We start from the raw sequence: 16,117 nt of genomic DNA, 5'->3' as shown, positions 1-16,117 counted from the left end.
AGTAAATGTGCCATGGTAAACAGTAGTGTTGTAATTGAAGGGAACGTGCCAGTACACTACAAGCCACAGGTCAATGATCTAGGGTTCACCGAGACCTCAAAGCAGTTAAACGCAGACTGGTGAACTCGAGAACCACCCACCCAAAGCATATAGGATTCATCAAATAAAATCTCTTCTTCCGAGTTTACCATCGTAGCATTCCTGTGGTTAAGTCGGTCACTGTGATCCGCCTGAGAGTGTAGAGAAGAGCAAATATTGACTAAAATTGATCCAAATCATATCAGAAGCCAATATGGGAGACACCATCTTGATTCATGGTTGGTAAATTGACATTGTCCAGGATAACCAGTTAGATGGATGAAAACAAGTTTAGCATAACAAACAAAACGGCACCAAAGAACCTTGTCTTCTTTAAACTTTAGAGAGGAATATTTGTAACCAATAACGTTTTTTATCAATGGATGACAAGAGGTGGTCAAATAGAACATGCAACTAATCTAGGGCCTCGCCTGAGCTTCTGGGTGTCCGTGTGTCATAAGTCTGAACAGAGGTCATTACATTGCTTACTTCTCCACATCTTAGGAAGACATAGACTCTAGAGTAACGCCTCTCAAGTGCACACATTTGCTCATGTTTGCTTGAGCACCAAGGCAGTAATGATCACTCTATTCCCTATATAGTGCCCTATGGGCCCTGGTCAAAAGTAGTGCACTAGGGAATATGGTGACATTTGGGACACAAACATAGACTCTGTTGGAGTGCACTTCAAGGGCCCATATTTGCTCATTCACCACAGCAGTAATGATGGTGAAGCTAGAGGGAAATCTGTGTGACGGAATAAAGACAACGAGTCACTTAGAACAAATCTTATCTCCTGAGCCATTAAACGTCTTTATTATCGCCAGCTCACGTCTTCATTTTCTGTGAACTCCTCCAAGGGCAATCATATACTGCTCCATAAAGTGTAATCTGCAAGGTTAAGACTCTTAATCACACTCAGGCAGTGACAGACTGTTCAGGTTTAGAAAGATACTGATAGCAACATTTTGGATCATCACCTTAAACTCAAATAACTTGTCTACGTTTTAGTAACTGGTATTGATTTTTTTCACGATTTACATGTAATTTACATAATGATAACAGCATTCCATGTCATAGTACTCAAAATGTAATCTTGAATTATAATATATAATCTTAGTAACTATTTTATCTGTCATGCTTTTGCAAATATGGAGAGTTCTATCTTATCAGGTTGTATGTTTAAGCAATAAGGCACGAGGAGGTGTGGTATATAGCCAATGTACCACAACTAAGGGCTGTTTTTATGCACAATGCAACGCCGATTGCCTGGACAAAGCCCTTAGCCGTGGTATATTGGTCATATACCACAAACCCCCCAATGCCTCATTGCTATTATAAACTGGTTACCAACATAATTAGAGCAGTAAAATAAACGTTTTGTTTTATACGGTCTGATATACCACGGCTGTCAGCCGATCAGCATTCAGGGCTCAAACCACCCGGTTTATAATTACCATTAGTCCCTGTTTGATAGGCACACTCACATAGCACACACATTTCCACCAGCTTCCAGAGTATCTTATCATAGAGTAACCAGAGAAGCCTCCTGATTTAACTAGTTCACTTTAGTCTTTTTTAACACTGGGCCAGACCCTAACACAGCCACCAGAAGACTAGACCATAGCAGTAACATGCAGTCCATAAAACTCCAAAAGTGAAATGTCTTCTAGACAAAGAGTTTATTTCTGTGTACTCAACAAGATGATTCATATTTTTTTATGAAGGGTTAACGTGACATAACATGTTCCCTCATGCTCCCGTTTGACACAGTCAATCCTCGTCGTACACACCTGAAGCAGCCATGTTGATGTGTGTATGACGTCTTTATGTAAGTTCTGTCCTGTCAGTATTATAATGAGTCACACAAGCAGCCCGGGGCTAAAAGTCAAAAGACTGACTTCTGATGAGACCTGATGTAACCAGTGTAATTCTCCCCTTTAAAACTAACTTCAAACTCCAGTTTGTGAACAAAGTCCTGTCTGTCTTCTGAATAGGAATCTGAATAGTCCGACCACTGACCAAACTCCATTTGTTAACCACTGCCTATTTGTACCTTCCACTGAATGACTCTTTTTCATTCCACACGTCCGATCCCAATGGAAAGAGCTACTGAAGCTAAAAGAGAATAAGTGGAGACAACAACTGGAGAAAAACCAAGAGTCAATAATATTTGGAATATACTGTATGGGAAAATATTTATTTCTAGGAGAGCTCCAGCACAGGGCAAATGTGAGTGTTTATGATGTGTGTATTCTACACTGTTGTAGATGTTGATAGGAATGAATGAAAGAAGGACGGAGACATTAACAATGTGTTTGTTGTAGCATACTTGAGGCCAGTGTTGAGCCTGCGCTGCTCTGTCTGTCTGTGTGTGTTAGATGTAGGAGATACCATGTGAGTAGCAGTAGTGTCATGGCAGGCGAAGACCTTGTCAACAGATGATAACTATCTACAAATCACACAGCTTGTGCAACTCCAAGCCCTTTGGCTGACCAGTGGTAATATGTGTCTGTGCCGTTCCAAATTGTTGACTTACTATATTAATTAATATTAATGTTGAAACTATTCTTATTTGCTGTTTTTGTCATTGCTTTGGTTTTGGTAATGCAATTTAAACATTATGTTTACTAGTGAAGGTAATTATGTTGACTTGATACCCTTTCCCCCTGTTTTAGCTAGCACTGACCGACACCTCTTGTAGATTGTTTGGTAAAACAGCTGTCAGTAAAAAAATTATCTGAGGTGAAATCAATGCTTTGACTCACAACCATTTTGTGCAAATGCCTGGAACAACATTGAATCTTAAACTTGCAGTAGTAGTAGACTCTCAAGCCTTGTTCAGACTGTAGGCTCTAATGCTTTGTTTTTCAAATCCGTTTTGGAATACTGACTGTCCAAACAGCAAGTTACAAGTGAACAAATCAGATTTGTGTGTATTCAGACATTTGCTGATGGCTACGCTAGTTGTCATAGTAATGGTGTGTGTGTGGTGGTGTTGGCTGATTGGTGATGGTGCTCTTATTTCATCTCACTCAGAAGATGTTGTGCAGAAAGCTAAGGTGGCAATAACGCCTGCCATGGAAGTTTCCTAGTTGCTTAGAATGTTCGAAATCATAGTGTAAAAACACTTTTATAGCCTCAAAGTGGAAGATGATCCAACATTCAAAACAAGTCGTTTTTGGCTAGACACAGAAGTCAACTAGTTAGCTGTTTAGTTTTCTAGCACATTCACTCATTTGTTTGTAAACAATTAACAAGCTACCACACTTTGTTGTCAAATTTTTTATTTTTTATTTATTTAACTAGGCAAGTCAGTTAAGAACAAATTCTTATTTTCAATGATGGCCTAGGAACAGTGGGTTAAATGCCTGTTCAGGGGCAGAACGACAGATTTGTAACTTGTCAGCTCGGGGATTTGAACTTGCAACCTTCCGGCTACTAGGCCAACGCTCTAACCACTAGGCTACCCTGCCGCCCCAAATTTTCAACAGAGTAACTAACAATAGACAAGACATGCCTAACAAAAGTCTAAAAACACTTGAGGTCAAATAAATCCGATTTGACCATTGACCATGGCCAGGAATCAGATTTGTATCTGATTTTAAACCACCTAGGAAGGTGGTTTGACATTTGATATGAAATATCCGATTCCATGTGCTTTTTGGCTGCAGGAAAAATATCAGATTCTAATTGAGCAATAATGCCTGCGGGGGTGTGGTATATGGCCAATATACCACAACTAAGGTCTGTTCTTATGCACGACTTAACGAGGAGGGCCTAGATACAGTCCTTAGCGGTGGTATATTGGCCATATACCACAAACCCCTGAGGTGCCATATTGCTATTATAATACTGGTTACAAACATAATAAGAAGAGTAAAAATAAATGTTTTGTTATAACCGTGGTATAGGGTATCATTTACCAGAGCTTTCAGCCAATCAGCATTCAGGGCTCGAACCCTCCAGTTTATAATCGGATTTCAGTCACTTCAAACTGCCAGTGTGAACAAGGCCTACACAGTAGGAACATGTTACTTACACTTTGTTCAGAGAGCCTACATTAGGCAGCTTTTAGTCTGCCATCTGAGGACGGAACAGAAAACCACAGAGAGTTATGATTGAGGCACCAATAGTACATTTCAGAGCTCTCTATAATTCTGTCTTGAGCGTTATCCCTTTATTTTAGAGTGGCCCTTCCACTTAGAACAAGCTACAAAAGGACACTGTAGGAGCTCGTCTTCTTCAATGAGTTCGTCTTCTTGAATGAGTTCAAAGCTAGGCTCAAATCTATGGTGGACAGTTTAGTGGGGTCTGTCAATGTTTTGACCCCTAGATGCAACACACCTCCCCAGATAATTATTGCCTGTTCAATGTGTAAATGGTATGTTTTTAAACTGTAGTGCTTAGTGTTTTATGGTGTAATTATATCTGAATCGCTGTGTGATGCTATTTTGGCATGGTCTCTTTTGAAAAATAGGTCTCTCTCAATGGCACTAACTTGGTGAAATAAAATAAAATCTTTGATTCAAGTACAGAGGAAACCAAAAGCAAAAGACTGCTGTGTACTACTGTCCATGGGATTGACCTTTCAATTACTCTCAATTTCTCAGCAAATGAAGGTTTAGGGTGCCATACAAAAACATGCAGTTTTACCAGTTTTAACTATTCACAAATCCAGGACTCAACTCCTCCTTGTGGATTTACAGAAGGAAAAAGCAAAAATCTTCATATGAAAAACATCTCGGATTGTTAAAATAGTTCTCTGAAACAACTGAAATATTCTCATAGTCCTGAACCATGGCTGTTTGGTCTAAGGGCAATGATAAACTTCTAGGGCCTAAATTTGCTCACCCTCCATAACTCCAAAATTATTGGGCAATAAAGAAGATAAAGATATTTTAAGTTGCCGTTAAAATGTTGTGAGGGAATATGCTATACTTTGTTTGTAGATAACTTCCAACAATCAAGGATTTGACATTTAAAACTTAGACTACCATCTACATGCAAAACTTCCTAAACTAAAACTTAGACTACCATCTACATGCAAAACTTCCTAAACTAAAACTTAGACTACCATCTACATGCAAAACTTCCTAAACTAAAACTTAGACTACCATCTACATGCAAAACTTCCTAAACTAAAACTTAGACTACCATCTACATGCAAAACTTCCTAAACTAAAACAGACTACCATCTACATGCAAAACTTCCTAAACTAAAACTTAGACTACCATCTACATGCAAAACTTCCTAAACTAAAACTTAGACTACCACTACCATCTACATGCAAAACTTCCTAAACTAAAACTTAGACTACCATCTACATGCAAAACTTCCTAAACTAAAACTTAGACTACCATCTACATGCAAAACTTCCTAAACTAAAACTTAGACTACCATCTACATGCAAAACTTCCTAAACTAAAACTTAGACTACCATCTACATGCAAAACTTCCTAAACTAAAACTTAGACTACCATCTACATGCAAAACTTCCTATGCTAAAAAACTTCCTAAACTAAAACTTAGACTACCATCTACTACCATCTGCAAAACTTCCTAAACTAAAACTTAGACTACCATCTACATGCAAAACTTCCTAAACTAAAACTAAACTAAAGACTACCATCTACATGCAAAACTTCCTAAACTAAAACTTAGACTACCATCTACATGCAAAACTTCCTAAACTAAAACTTAGACTACCATCTACATGCAAAACTTCCTAAACTAAAACTTAGACTACCATCTACATGCAAAACTTCCTAAACTAAAACTTAGACTACCATCTACATGCAAAACTTCCTAAACTAAAACCATCTACAGCAAAACTACCATCTACATGCAAAACTTCCTAAACTAAAACTTAGACTACCATCTACATGCAAAACTTCCTAAACTAAAACTTAGACTACCATCTACATGCAAAACTTCCTAAACTAAAACTTAGACTACCATCTACATGCAAAACTTCCTAAACTAAAAAGACTACCAAATGCAAAACTTCCTAAACTAAAACTTAGACTACCATCTACATGCAAAACTTCCTAAACTAAAAAGACTACCATCCATAAACTAAAAAACTTAGACTACCATCTACATGCAAAACTTCCTAAACTAAAACTTAGACTACCAACATGCAAAAAAACTAAAACTTAGACTACCATCTACATGCAAAACTTCCTAAACTAAAACTTAGACTACCATCTACATGCAAAACTTCCTAAACTAAAACTTAACTACCATCTAGCAAAACTAAACTAAAACTTAGACTACCATCTACATGCAAAACTTCCTAAACTAAAACTTAGACTACCATCTACATGCAAAACTTCCTAAACTAAAACTTAGACTACCATCTACATGCAAAACTTCCTAAACTAAAACTTAGACTACCATCTACATGCAAAACTTCCTAAACTAAAACTTAGACTACCATCTACATGCAAAACTTCCTAAACTAAAACTTAGACTACCATCTACATGCAAAACTTCCTAAACTAAAACTTAGACTACCATCTACATGCAAAACTTCCTAAACTAAAACTTAGACTACCATCTACATGCAAAACTTCCTAAACTAAAACTTAGACTACCATCTACATGCAAAACTTCCTAAACTAAAACTTAGACTACCATCTACATGCAAAACTTCCTAAACTAAAACTTAGACTACCATCTACATGCAAAACTTCCTAAACTAAAACTTAGACTACCATCTACATGCAAAACTTCCTAAACTAAAACTTAGACTACCATCTACATGCAGAACTTCCTAAACTAAAAAAACTTAGACTACCATCTACATGCAAAACTTCCTAAACTAAAACTTAGACTACCATCTACATGCAAAACTTCCTAAACTAAAACTTAGACTACCATCTACATGCAAAACTTCCTAAACTAAAACTTAGACTACCATCTACATGCAAAACTTCCTAAACTAAAACTTAGACTACCATCTACATGCAAAATAAACTAAAACTTAGACTACCATCTACATGCAAAACTAAACTAAAACTTAGACTACCATCTACATGCAAAACTTCCTAAACTAAAACTTAGACTACCATCTACATGCAAAACTTCCTAAACTAAAACTTAGACTACCATCTACATGCAAAACTTCTAAACTAAAACTTAGACTACCATCTACATGCAAAACTTCCTAAACTAAAACTTAGACTACCATCTACATGCAGAACTTCCTAAACTAAAACTTAGACTACCATCTACATGCAAAACTTCCTAAACTAAAACTTAGACTACCATCTACATGCAAAACTTCCTAAACTAAAACTTAGACTAAACTAAAACTTAGACTACCATCTACATGCAAAACTTCCTAAACTAAAACTTAGACTACCATCTACATGCAAAACTTCCTAAACTAAAACTTAGACTACCATCTACATGCAAAACTTCCTAAACTAAAACTTAGACTACCATCTACATGCAAAACTTCCTAAACTAAAACTTAGACTACCATCTACATGCAAAACTTCCTAAACTAAAACTTAAAATCTTGCAAAACTTCCTAAACTAAAACTTAGACTACCATCTACATGCAAAACTAAACTAAAACTTAGAACCATCTAAAACTTCCTAAACTAAAACTTAGACTACCATCTACATGCAAAACTTCCTAAACTAAAACTTAGACTACCATCTACATGCAAAACTTCCTAAACTAAAACTCAGACTACCATCTACATGCAAAACTTCCTAAACTAAAACTTAGACTACCATCTACATGCAAAACTTCCTAAACTAAAACTTAGACTACCATCTACATGCAAAACTTCCTAAACTAAAACTTAGACTACCATTGGGATTTTTTCTTACACATCCACCCCTAGTTGTTTTTTCCACCATGCAGGAGGAAAACTCAAGTAGCCCCATGTCTGTACACTAAAATAAGTCAACAATTGCATCAATAAACATTTAACCCAATGCTCCTCGTAAATCAATCACAGTGTCTTGATAAAGCCCTTTAATCATTAACTGCTGTTTTTGCTGAGAATTAATTTTGCCTGCTAGCACAAATCCTATCTCTCAGCAGACCGCATGTCTGGTTATCACTCTCTCTGCTGCTATAGGCTCTCCCATGATCAACCAATCAATATCAAGAAGGAATCACAAGACACTATAAGCCAAGGAATTCAACCTCATCCTAAATCATCACAGTAAAATAAAATGTAATAGCTAAGTAGCAGGAGAAGCTGGACTGCAACTGACATTGGTGCCTCTTTCATTAACTCTGCTATTTGCCTTCTGCAGATGTAGGATCTTAATTTCATCACCCTGTTGCAGGATAACTTTCCCGCAATGCAGGACATTTAAAACTTGTCGTGTATTTGAGGTTTAAAAAAGCTTCCGAAAATAGTCATTTCCACTTAGAAATTTCAGACTTGATTTTCCCTTATGAAAAATGGACCAACTCTTACAAAAATGTCCATCAATTATAATCCACCTAATAATTAAAATGTCCTGTTTCTGCAGGATTATTTTCCCAATGTGTTAATCTGGCTCAAATTAAGATCCTACATGTGTATATAACCTTCTTAGAGGACAGTTTCAACATTTTTTTTTAAAACTCAGTGGCCCCATTATGAGGGTTCATCACCCTTCTACAGTCTACTGACTGAGCTTGATGACTGGCAACCTCTCTGCTACAGTCATCACTCTGTTTGAACAGTTCAACCCAATGGAGAGTTGAAAGAGGATGTTCAGATAGTGATCTAAGTATTAAGCATTAAGATGAATGAGGAGGTAGATTTCACAGGCTGACCTGTATAAGGAGGATTGGAATCACTTGGTAGCAGCACCACCTTGTGGACAATGGAGGCAGTATCCTATGGTTTTTGTTTGTAATAGAGTTTCTCAAAAAGAAGACTGGTCTGTGACAAAGTAAACTCTTAGAGCAAATTAATCAATCTGCAGTTTTCCCAATTTCGTATGAATACACTCAAGATAAAATATAAATTGATACACATTACCGTTAATACATGGTTTCATTTGGCCTTTTACATTACCAATATGATCTTCATATAAAAAAATACTATATTATACTATGGTTTAAATACTGTAGCATTACTATATTTATACACTAGTATTTACTGTAGTGTTTTTGCAGACTTTACTGTAATATTTACTATAGTGTTTTTGTGGAGGCTTTCTCCTTGAGGAAACCTACTGGGGAAATACTAAAAGAGCAAATTGTCCATAACCTGTCGATAGGTAGGTATGTAGGACTGGGGTCTGAATGGCTAATTCAGAGATTCTGCTCTTTTCTATAACCTGTACACAATATACTTATGGGTGGCACAAATTGGGATATGGGGCAGGGAATGGGCAGGGTATATGCAAATAAAATACTGCAGTATTAACTATAGTTTTAAAAAAGTTTAGTGTTTCTGTAGACTTTACTCTAGTATTTACTACATTGTTTTTTCTCTCTCCCAATAATACTGTAGTATTTACTATAGTATTCTACAGTATACTACAACATTATATAGTAAGTAATACACATGATCGATGGATATTACAGTGTGTAGTATATTATTCTACAGTTAACTACAGAATTCTATAGTAAGTACTGTAGTACTCTATTGTAAACTGTAGTATTTTTTTCATGTGGGCTACCACATCAATATGTATCTATAATCGTGTGTCTATTTTCAGACACAGCTAAATGTATCATATTTTTAAGTCAGAAAGCATTCATTTAACTAACAAACAACATACAGCTTTGTTCTGTGAGCAGTCCTTCTGCAGCTTTACATTCCCATCCCACTGTGCACTAACGTCAGGTCAACGTCTAGTTGACAACTAGACGCTGAGTTGTCAACTAATGTGAATTCAACATGAAATCAACAAAAAATGTCACCATGTCACCATTTACATTAAAAGTTAAAAGATGAAATGCCTTTATGCTCATTACTTTTTGCAAATCAGTTTTCCACATTAATTGGGGGGAGGGGGGGGGGGTGAATGTTGATTCCACCAGTTTTTGCCCAGTGGGATGGTTTAAAAAGTAAACAGACAACAGGGTAGCTTGTTGTGTGGTAGAATAATCTACTGCATGAAATCCCTCTCTCTTTCCACCAGCTGTGTAAAAGTATGTGTAACAGGGTAGTGGTCAAAATCTATTGTACGGTTGTATTCTGAGAGTTATAGTACTACAGTTATAGTACAACAGTCATCGAATTACAGAATACTTCCCCGTGACATGTGTTTCTGACTGACTGTACATATGTATGATCTTAATTTGACCATCCTCTTGCAAGAGAACTTTACTGCAATGCAGGAATGTTTTTAATTGTAATGTATTCAAAGTTTAAAAACAATTCTGAAGTTAGTAATTTCCACTTTCAGTCTTCCAATTTTAGACTTGTTTTTCCCTTATAAAAAATCTATCAACCCCTACAAAAATGTCTATTAATCCACATAATAATTCACATTTCCTGTTGCTGCAGGATTATTTTCCTGATGCAGCAAACTGGCTTAAATGAAAATCCTACATCTGTACCTGGAGTGGTGAGGTGACCATGCAGTGTTCCATGTTCCCCTCCATACATCCTCCTGACTGTGGATAGCTGACCCCTGACAGTGACCAGGCCCAGGGACCAGACTGTATGCCCATCAGCCTCTCTCTCCCCTCTCACCGGGAGCACGCTGCAGTACTCACCCAGGCCCGGCCTGGGCAGAGTGAGGGTGAAGGAGTGTGTGTCTGAGGGAGGGAGAACAAGGGGGCTGTAGCCGGTGGGGATGTAGGGCCATAAGCCATTCACAGAGGCCTGAGGTAAAATGCGTGTGTGTATGTGTGTGTGTGCGAGACAGAGGCTGCAGCCACGTGACCATGAAGTGGCAGCAGGGATAATCCTATAATGCCTGTCACAATGAGATTTGATTGGAGTCTTGAACACTGGGCTTCATAGTGTCAAGTGTACCAAATGTGTAATACCCCCATCCACGCACACTGCTAATGGGGATCTCTGCTGGGTTTAATACTAAAACACATCTAGACCGTGTTAACTCATTATATCAGTTGAGTCCAGCTCTTCATTGAAAAAGAAAAAAAAGAAGAAAAAAAAGAAATGCCAAACTCAATATGACTTTTATAGTTAAAAAATATGAGGAGACAAAGTTTCAGCATGTAGCCTATCCAAGCATAGAGAGCAGTTATAGGCAAATAATGAATAGCCAAAGAATGACAAATGAGATGGTTTAGAGATTATGAAAGGAGAGATACAGGATGTGTCTGTCTGTGCTCTAAAGCATAAGTCTACTGCACCAGATCAGAAAACTTTCTCCACCTTAGTAAGGTATTTATCATGTTATTTGAAAAGGAAAATGCTTTCCAATGCCCTTTATGCCAACACTGTCACTATATATGAGTCATATACGGCATCTCCTAAATTCACACTTAATCTTCATCTCAAATGGCAGATCACTCCTGTCCGATCCCAGTCCAGGAAAATGTTATGAGTTAATGCCAGAGGTCAGACGTCAAATGCTTCTGAATGCCCACCCTGTTCCCTATAGAGTGCACTAACTCTGGTCAAGTAGTGCTCTATATACTGCAGGCAATAGAGTGCCATTTCAGACGCAGCCCAGGTAATGTCCACCAGGGACCAGAACTGCAGGTAATGTCCACCAGGGACCAGAACTGCAGGTAATGTCCACCAGGGACCAGAACTGCAGGTAATGTCCACCAGGGACCAGAACTGCAGGTAATGTCCACCAGGGACCAGAACTGCAGGTAATGTACACCAGGGACCAGAACTGCAGGTAATGTACACCAGGGACCAGAACTGCAGGTAATGTCCACCAGGGACCAGAACTGCAGGTAATGTCCCAGGGACCAGAACTGCAGGTAATGTCCACCAGGGACAAGAACTGCAGGTAATGTCCACCAGGGACCAGAACTGCAGGTAATGTCCACCAGGGACCAGAACTGCAGGTAATGTCCACCAGGGACCCACCAGGGACCAGAACTGCAGGTAATGTCCACCAGGGACCAGAACTGCAGGTAATGTCCACCAGGGACCAGAACTGCAGGTAATGTCCACCAGGGACCAGAACTGCAGGTAATTTCCACTAGGGACAAGAACTCATAACTACTGTATACCATTTCAGACGCAGACCAGGTCATGTCCACCAGGGACAAAAACTCATAACTGCAGGTCACGCCTGTGAAACATTAACGTCAGTATTTGTAAGTCTCCTGATGCATGAGAGACATTGTGTAAGCACTATTATGAATTAGAAGAGACCTTATCAACAGTGATTTGCAGCATTCTTGTGTCTGCACAAAGAAACATATAACCCAAGATCTAGGCCAGAAATAAGCTTAAAACCAGGGTAGTTGCCAAGGAAATGTATTTGCAACATACAGTAATTTTCCTGGTTTGTGAAGCTCTTTTAAGCACTCAGAGGTAACACATTCCTTGAGAAAAATGCAGGTATTGTACTCAGTGTTATTTATTTATATATTTTGTATTTATCCCCTTTTCTCCTCAATTTCGTGGTATCCAATTGGTAGTTACATTCTTGTCTCATCGCTGCAACTCCCGTACGGACTAGGGAGAGGCGAAGGTCGAGAGCCGTACACTGCGCCACAGGAGGTGCTAGTGCGCGATGGAAGAAGGACATCCCTGCCGGCCAAACCCTCCCCTAACCCGAATGACGCTGGGACAATTGTGCGCCACCCGATGCAGTGCCTTAGACCACTGTGTCACTCGGGAGGCAGTTATACACTTCTTACGACTAGTATGAGCCAGCACAAAGTAAAGCAACAGCTGGTGTGTTCCACCATATAGAGCACCACAGTGGAGGTGTCATAATACCCATAAAACCTAGCGGTCAAACAGGGAAAGGGTTCCAATAGTTGTTCCACCATCCATTTTTCCCATATAAGATTATAGAAACACTTCAAATAAGTGCTATGTTTGGTGTAGTCTTACACTGGCATGTCGTTTTGATAACCATGTAAATCTCTCTCGTACAAGGTGGCTTTTATCAATATATTCGGCTCTATTTACTCTCAGATTCGAAAATGCTATTTAGCATCAAAGTAGATATCATGCAAAACTACAAATCCCTACAAGCTCTAGCTGACACCTTTCCTGACAGGTACTGTGCCCATTTAAAACTTGCACAAGACAGTTCACAGAATTGTCCATTTAAATAAATGTAGCCAATTTATTCATTACCATATTTAGCTAGCATTAGATAGTTCATTCAGAGATTCGCACCTTTGCTTTGATTCGGCAGACTCGTCCAGATCATCATGGCATTTGTAGGTCTTTATGATAAAAGTCACCTTGCCCTAAAGAGATATACACAGTTATCAAAACGTCACGCCAGGGTAAGTCTACAAGAATCACAGCCCTTATTTGAAGTGTTTCTAAAATCTTCTATGGGAAAAATGAATGGTGGAAAAACCATTTCCCTGCTTGACCGCTAGGTTTTATTCACTGAAACCTGACAAAGTGCTTTGAACATTTGACTGTATGATAAAGGAAATATGGTACAGTACAATAAAACCAGGAAGGGGCAACTAATATCGTCAGTTTGGTTGGTCAAAAGTGTTTTGCATCTCCTTGACTTATATGTAAATTATACCATGTGTGATCAATGACATAATGACAATAAATCCCCAAGCCATTCATGCATAGGCCACAGTACACTTCTGAAAAGGCATGTTCTGACACTTTGCAGTGTAACTGAGTCACACTCAGTTTACAGATGCTGTCAGGTGTTTTCCTAGTTTTTCCCAGGTGGTTCCCATGTTTTTTTCAGGTGAAAGTCCAGTGTTGTCCTCTGACAGAGTCTGAGGCTGCCCTCCACACCTTTCCACTATCCTGGCCACAATTCCACCCAGATTCACTCTGATGAAGTGTTTTACAGTGCTTGACACTCTAACAGGACTCCTCCTGAAATGTGTTGTTATGATTACATTCAGCCCACTGCCTATAGCGGTCCTTCATTCATCATGTTATGCTACAGTCTGAAGCTTTGCCATGCCAGGCTGACATCAGTCTCATCAGTCAGTCTCAGCTTATTATGGGGCCCTTTTTAACAACCTTCATATCGTCGCCACACCTCCTAGATTGAAGTCGTGTCAAAAGAAATGCCGATGATATTTTCTACATTGAATGGACCTGCCATAAGAGAAACCCTATGCAGTGTGTATTGCATACTACAGTTTAAACAAAGTCAACAGTTGGTGTGAGCTCCACCATAATGCACCGAAACCGTGAGATGATAAAAGACAGAAACTGTGTACTCACCACCAGCGAATGGAAACTCCATGCTTGTACTGACTTGTGAGTTTACATTAACCATCTCTCTCCCTGTTTCTTTCTTATGTGTTTTCATTTTCTTCTGTATTCCCAAAGTTCTAGGGTTTAAAATATGGAAGTTAGCCACTGGCTGCGTTATAATGAGGAAGGTGGTGTTGGTGCAAGGTAAGGCCCCAGCATTAGGTAGGTACTTCCAGCTGTTATCTTATTGATCTTTCTAATCTGAGAAAAATGTGGGTGGAGATGTTAAACAGTAACCAGGCTCATAAAGAGACCACATATATATGGCAGGAAGCTATCGCTATAGCAACAAGATGGTAGAAACAAAAAGCCTGTCTGTAGGCAAGTTTATTTTATTAATTTGCATTGAGTAAAGGAAGGAAGGAAGAACAGGAGTAAAGGAAGGAAGGAAGAACTCCCCTGCAAGAGGGAAGGTGGAAAAAAGGGACATAAAAGAGAGAGAGGACTTGAGAGGGTGTCACCTCCCCACCTCAGATGGTGAGTGTGAATTAAGTTTCTAATGTTTTGGTTGAGAAGTCCTCCTATTCTCTCCAGGTTACGCAATGAATGAACAGAAAAACACTGCACAAATATAATAACATACAAATATCCCTGCGAATAGCAGTAAGTTGATAACATGGTACAGGTCAAGTTCTCACACTGATATTGTTACAAAATAGTTCATTCGTTTACCTTGTGGGAACTTTCACTTTTGGTTGCATGTATGGGTCAGTTGCTGTCCTGAAATGGAATTTCCCATGTTGGCCATTTCCCACAGAATCAGATATCCTCTGAAAACGTTGAAATGTTTGTTGATTGAGTAGGAGTCGTATAATTTCACTCTTCAAATATATTTTACAAGCATGAACATGTAAAGAGGGGTGTATGCAGTACATATTAAGACTTTATGGTAGAATATTGGGTTATCTGTGTGAACCATTTTGGACATGGAATAAAATATACAAATCATATTTTCATCTCAGTCTGTCATTGCTAATGGAAATAAACCAATTGAATCTCATAATTATGACCATAAAAGCCTCATTAGAGTCCAGTTTAATAGTGAAGATAGACTCTGCAGATGAATATGGAGAGTAAATGAGGTGAAAACCAGTAGAGTGGATCCCCTAGCCCCCCTTACCCTCCCCTAGCCTCCCCTAGCCTCAACTTTTCTAGCCTCCCCTAGTCCCCTTAGCCTCCCCTAGCCTCACCTTTTCTAGCCTCCCCTAGGCCCCTTAGCCTCCCCTAGCCTCACCTTTTCTAGCCTCCCCTAGCCTCTCCTAGCCTCCCCTAGCCCCCTTAGCCTCCCCTTAGCCTCCCCTAGTCTCTCCTAGCCTCCCTTAGCCTCACTTCCCCTAGCCTCCCCTTGCCTCCCCTTGCCTCTCCTAGTCTCTCCTAGCCTCCCTTAGCCTCACCCCTAGCCTCCCCTTGCCTCCCTTGCCTCACTCCTAGTCTCTCCTAGCCTCCCTTAGCCTCACTTCCCCTAGCCTCCCCTTGCCTCCCCTTGCCTCCCCTAGTCCTCCTAGCCTCCCCTAGCCTCACCTTTCCCCTAGCCTCCCCTAGCCTCTCCTAGCCTCCCCTAGCCCCCTTAGCCTCCCCTTAGCCTCCCCTAGTCTCTCCTAGCCTCCCTTAGCCTCACTTCCCCTAGCCTCCCCTTGCCTCTCCTAGTCTCTCCTAGCCTCCACTAGACTCCTAGTTAAATGAAAACATGCAGGCCAGGGGACAT

At 39.4% G+C, this 16,117-nt stretch overlaps 1 protein-coding gene across 2 annotated transcripts in view; it reads right to left on the bottom strand.

The window, feature by feature from the left end:
- LOC118360713 (hepatocyte nuclear factor 4-alpha-like) overlaps window positions 1-15,507 on the bottom strand; it is a 28,625-nt gene extending 13,118 nt beyond the window's left edge. Inside the window, exons 1-2 of one of the 2 annotated variants that reach the window (XM_035740051.2) lie at window positions 14,380-14,409; window positions 13,342-13,415 (exon numbers count right to left, since the gene is read on the bottom strand). In XM_035740051.2, the coding sequence (XP_035595944.1) occupies window positions 13,342-13,378 (37 nt within the window). In that variant the 5' untranslated portion in view covers window positions 13,379-13,415; window positions 14,380-14,409. Of the gene's footprint in view, window positions 1-13,341; window positions 13,416-14,379 lie in introns of both variants that reach the window. The other variant, XM_035740049.2, reaches the window with a different exon arrangement.
- Between the last annotated feature and the right edge of the window lie 610 nt (window positions 15,508-16,117).

The sequence above is a fragment of the Oncorhynchus keta genome, chromosome 28 (genome assembly GCF_023373465.1).
Source record: "Oncorhynchus keta strain PuntledgeMale-10-30-2019 chromosome 28, Oket_V2, whole genome shotgun sequence".
Lineage (NCBI taxonomy): Eukaryota > Metazoa > Chordata > Actinopteri > Salmoniformes > Salmonidae > Oncorhynchus > Oncorhynchus keta.
This window is presented reverse-complemented; position numbering and strand designations above follow the sequence as displayed.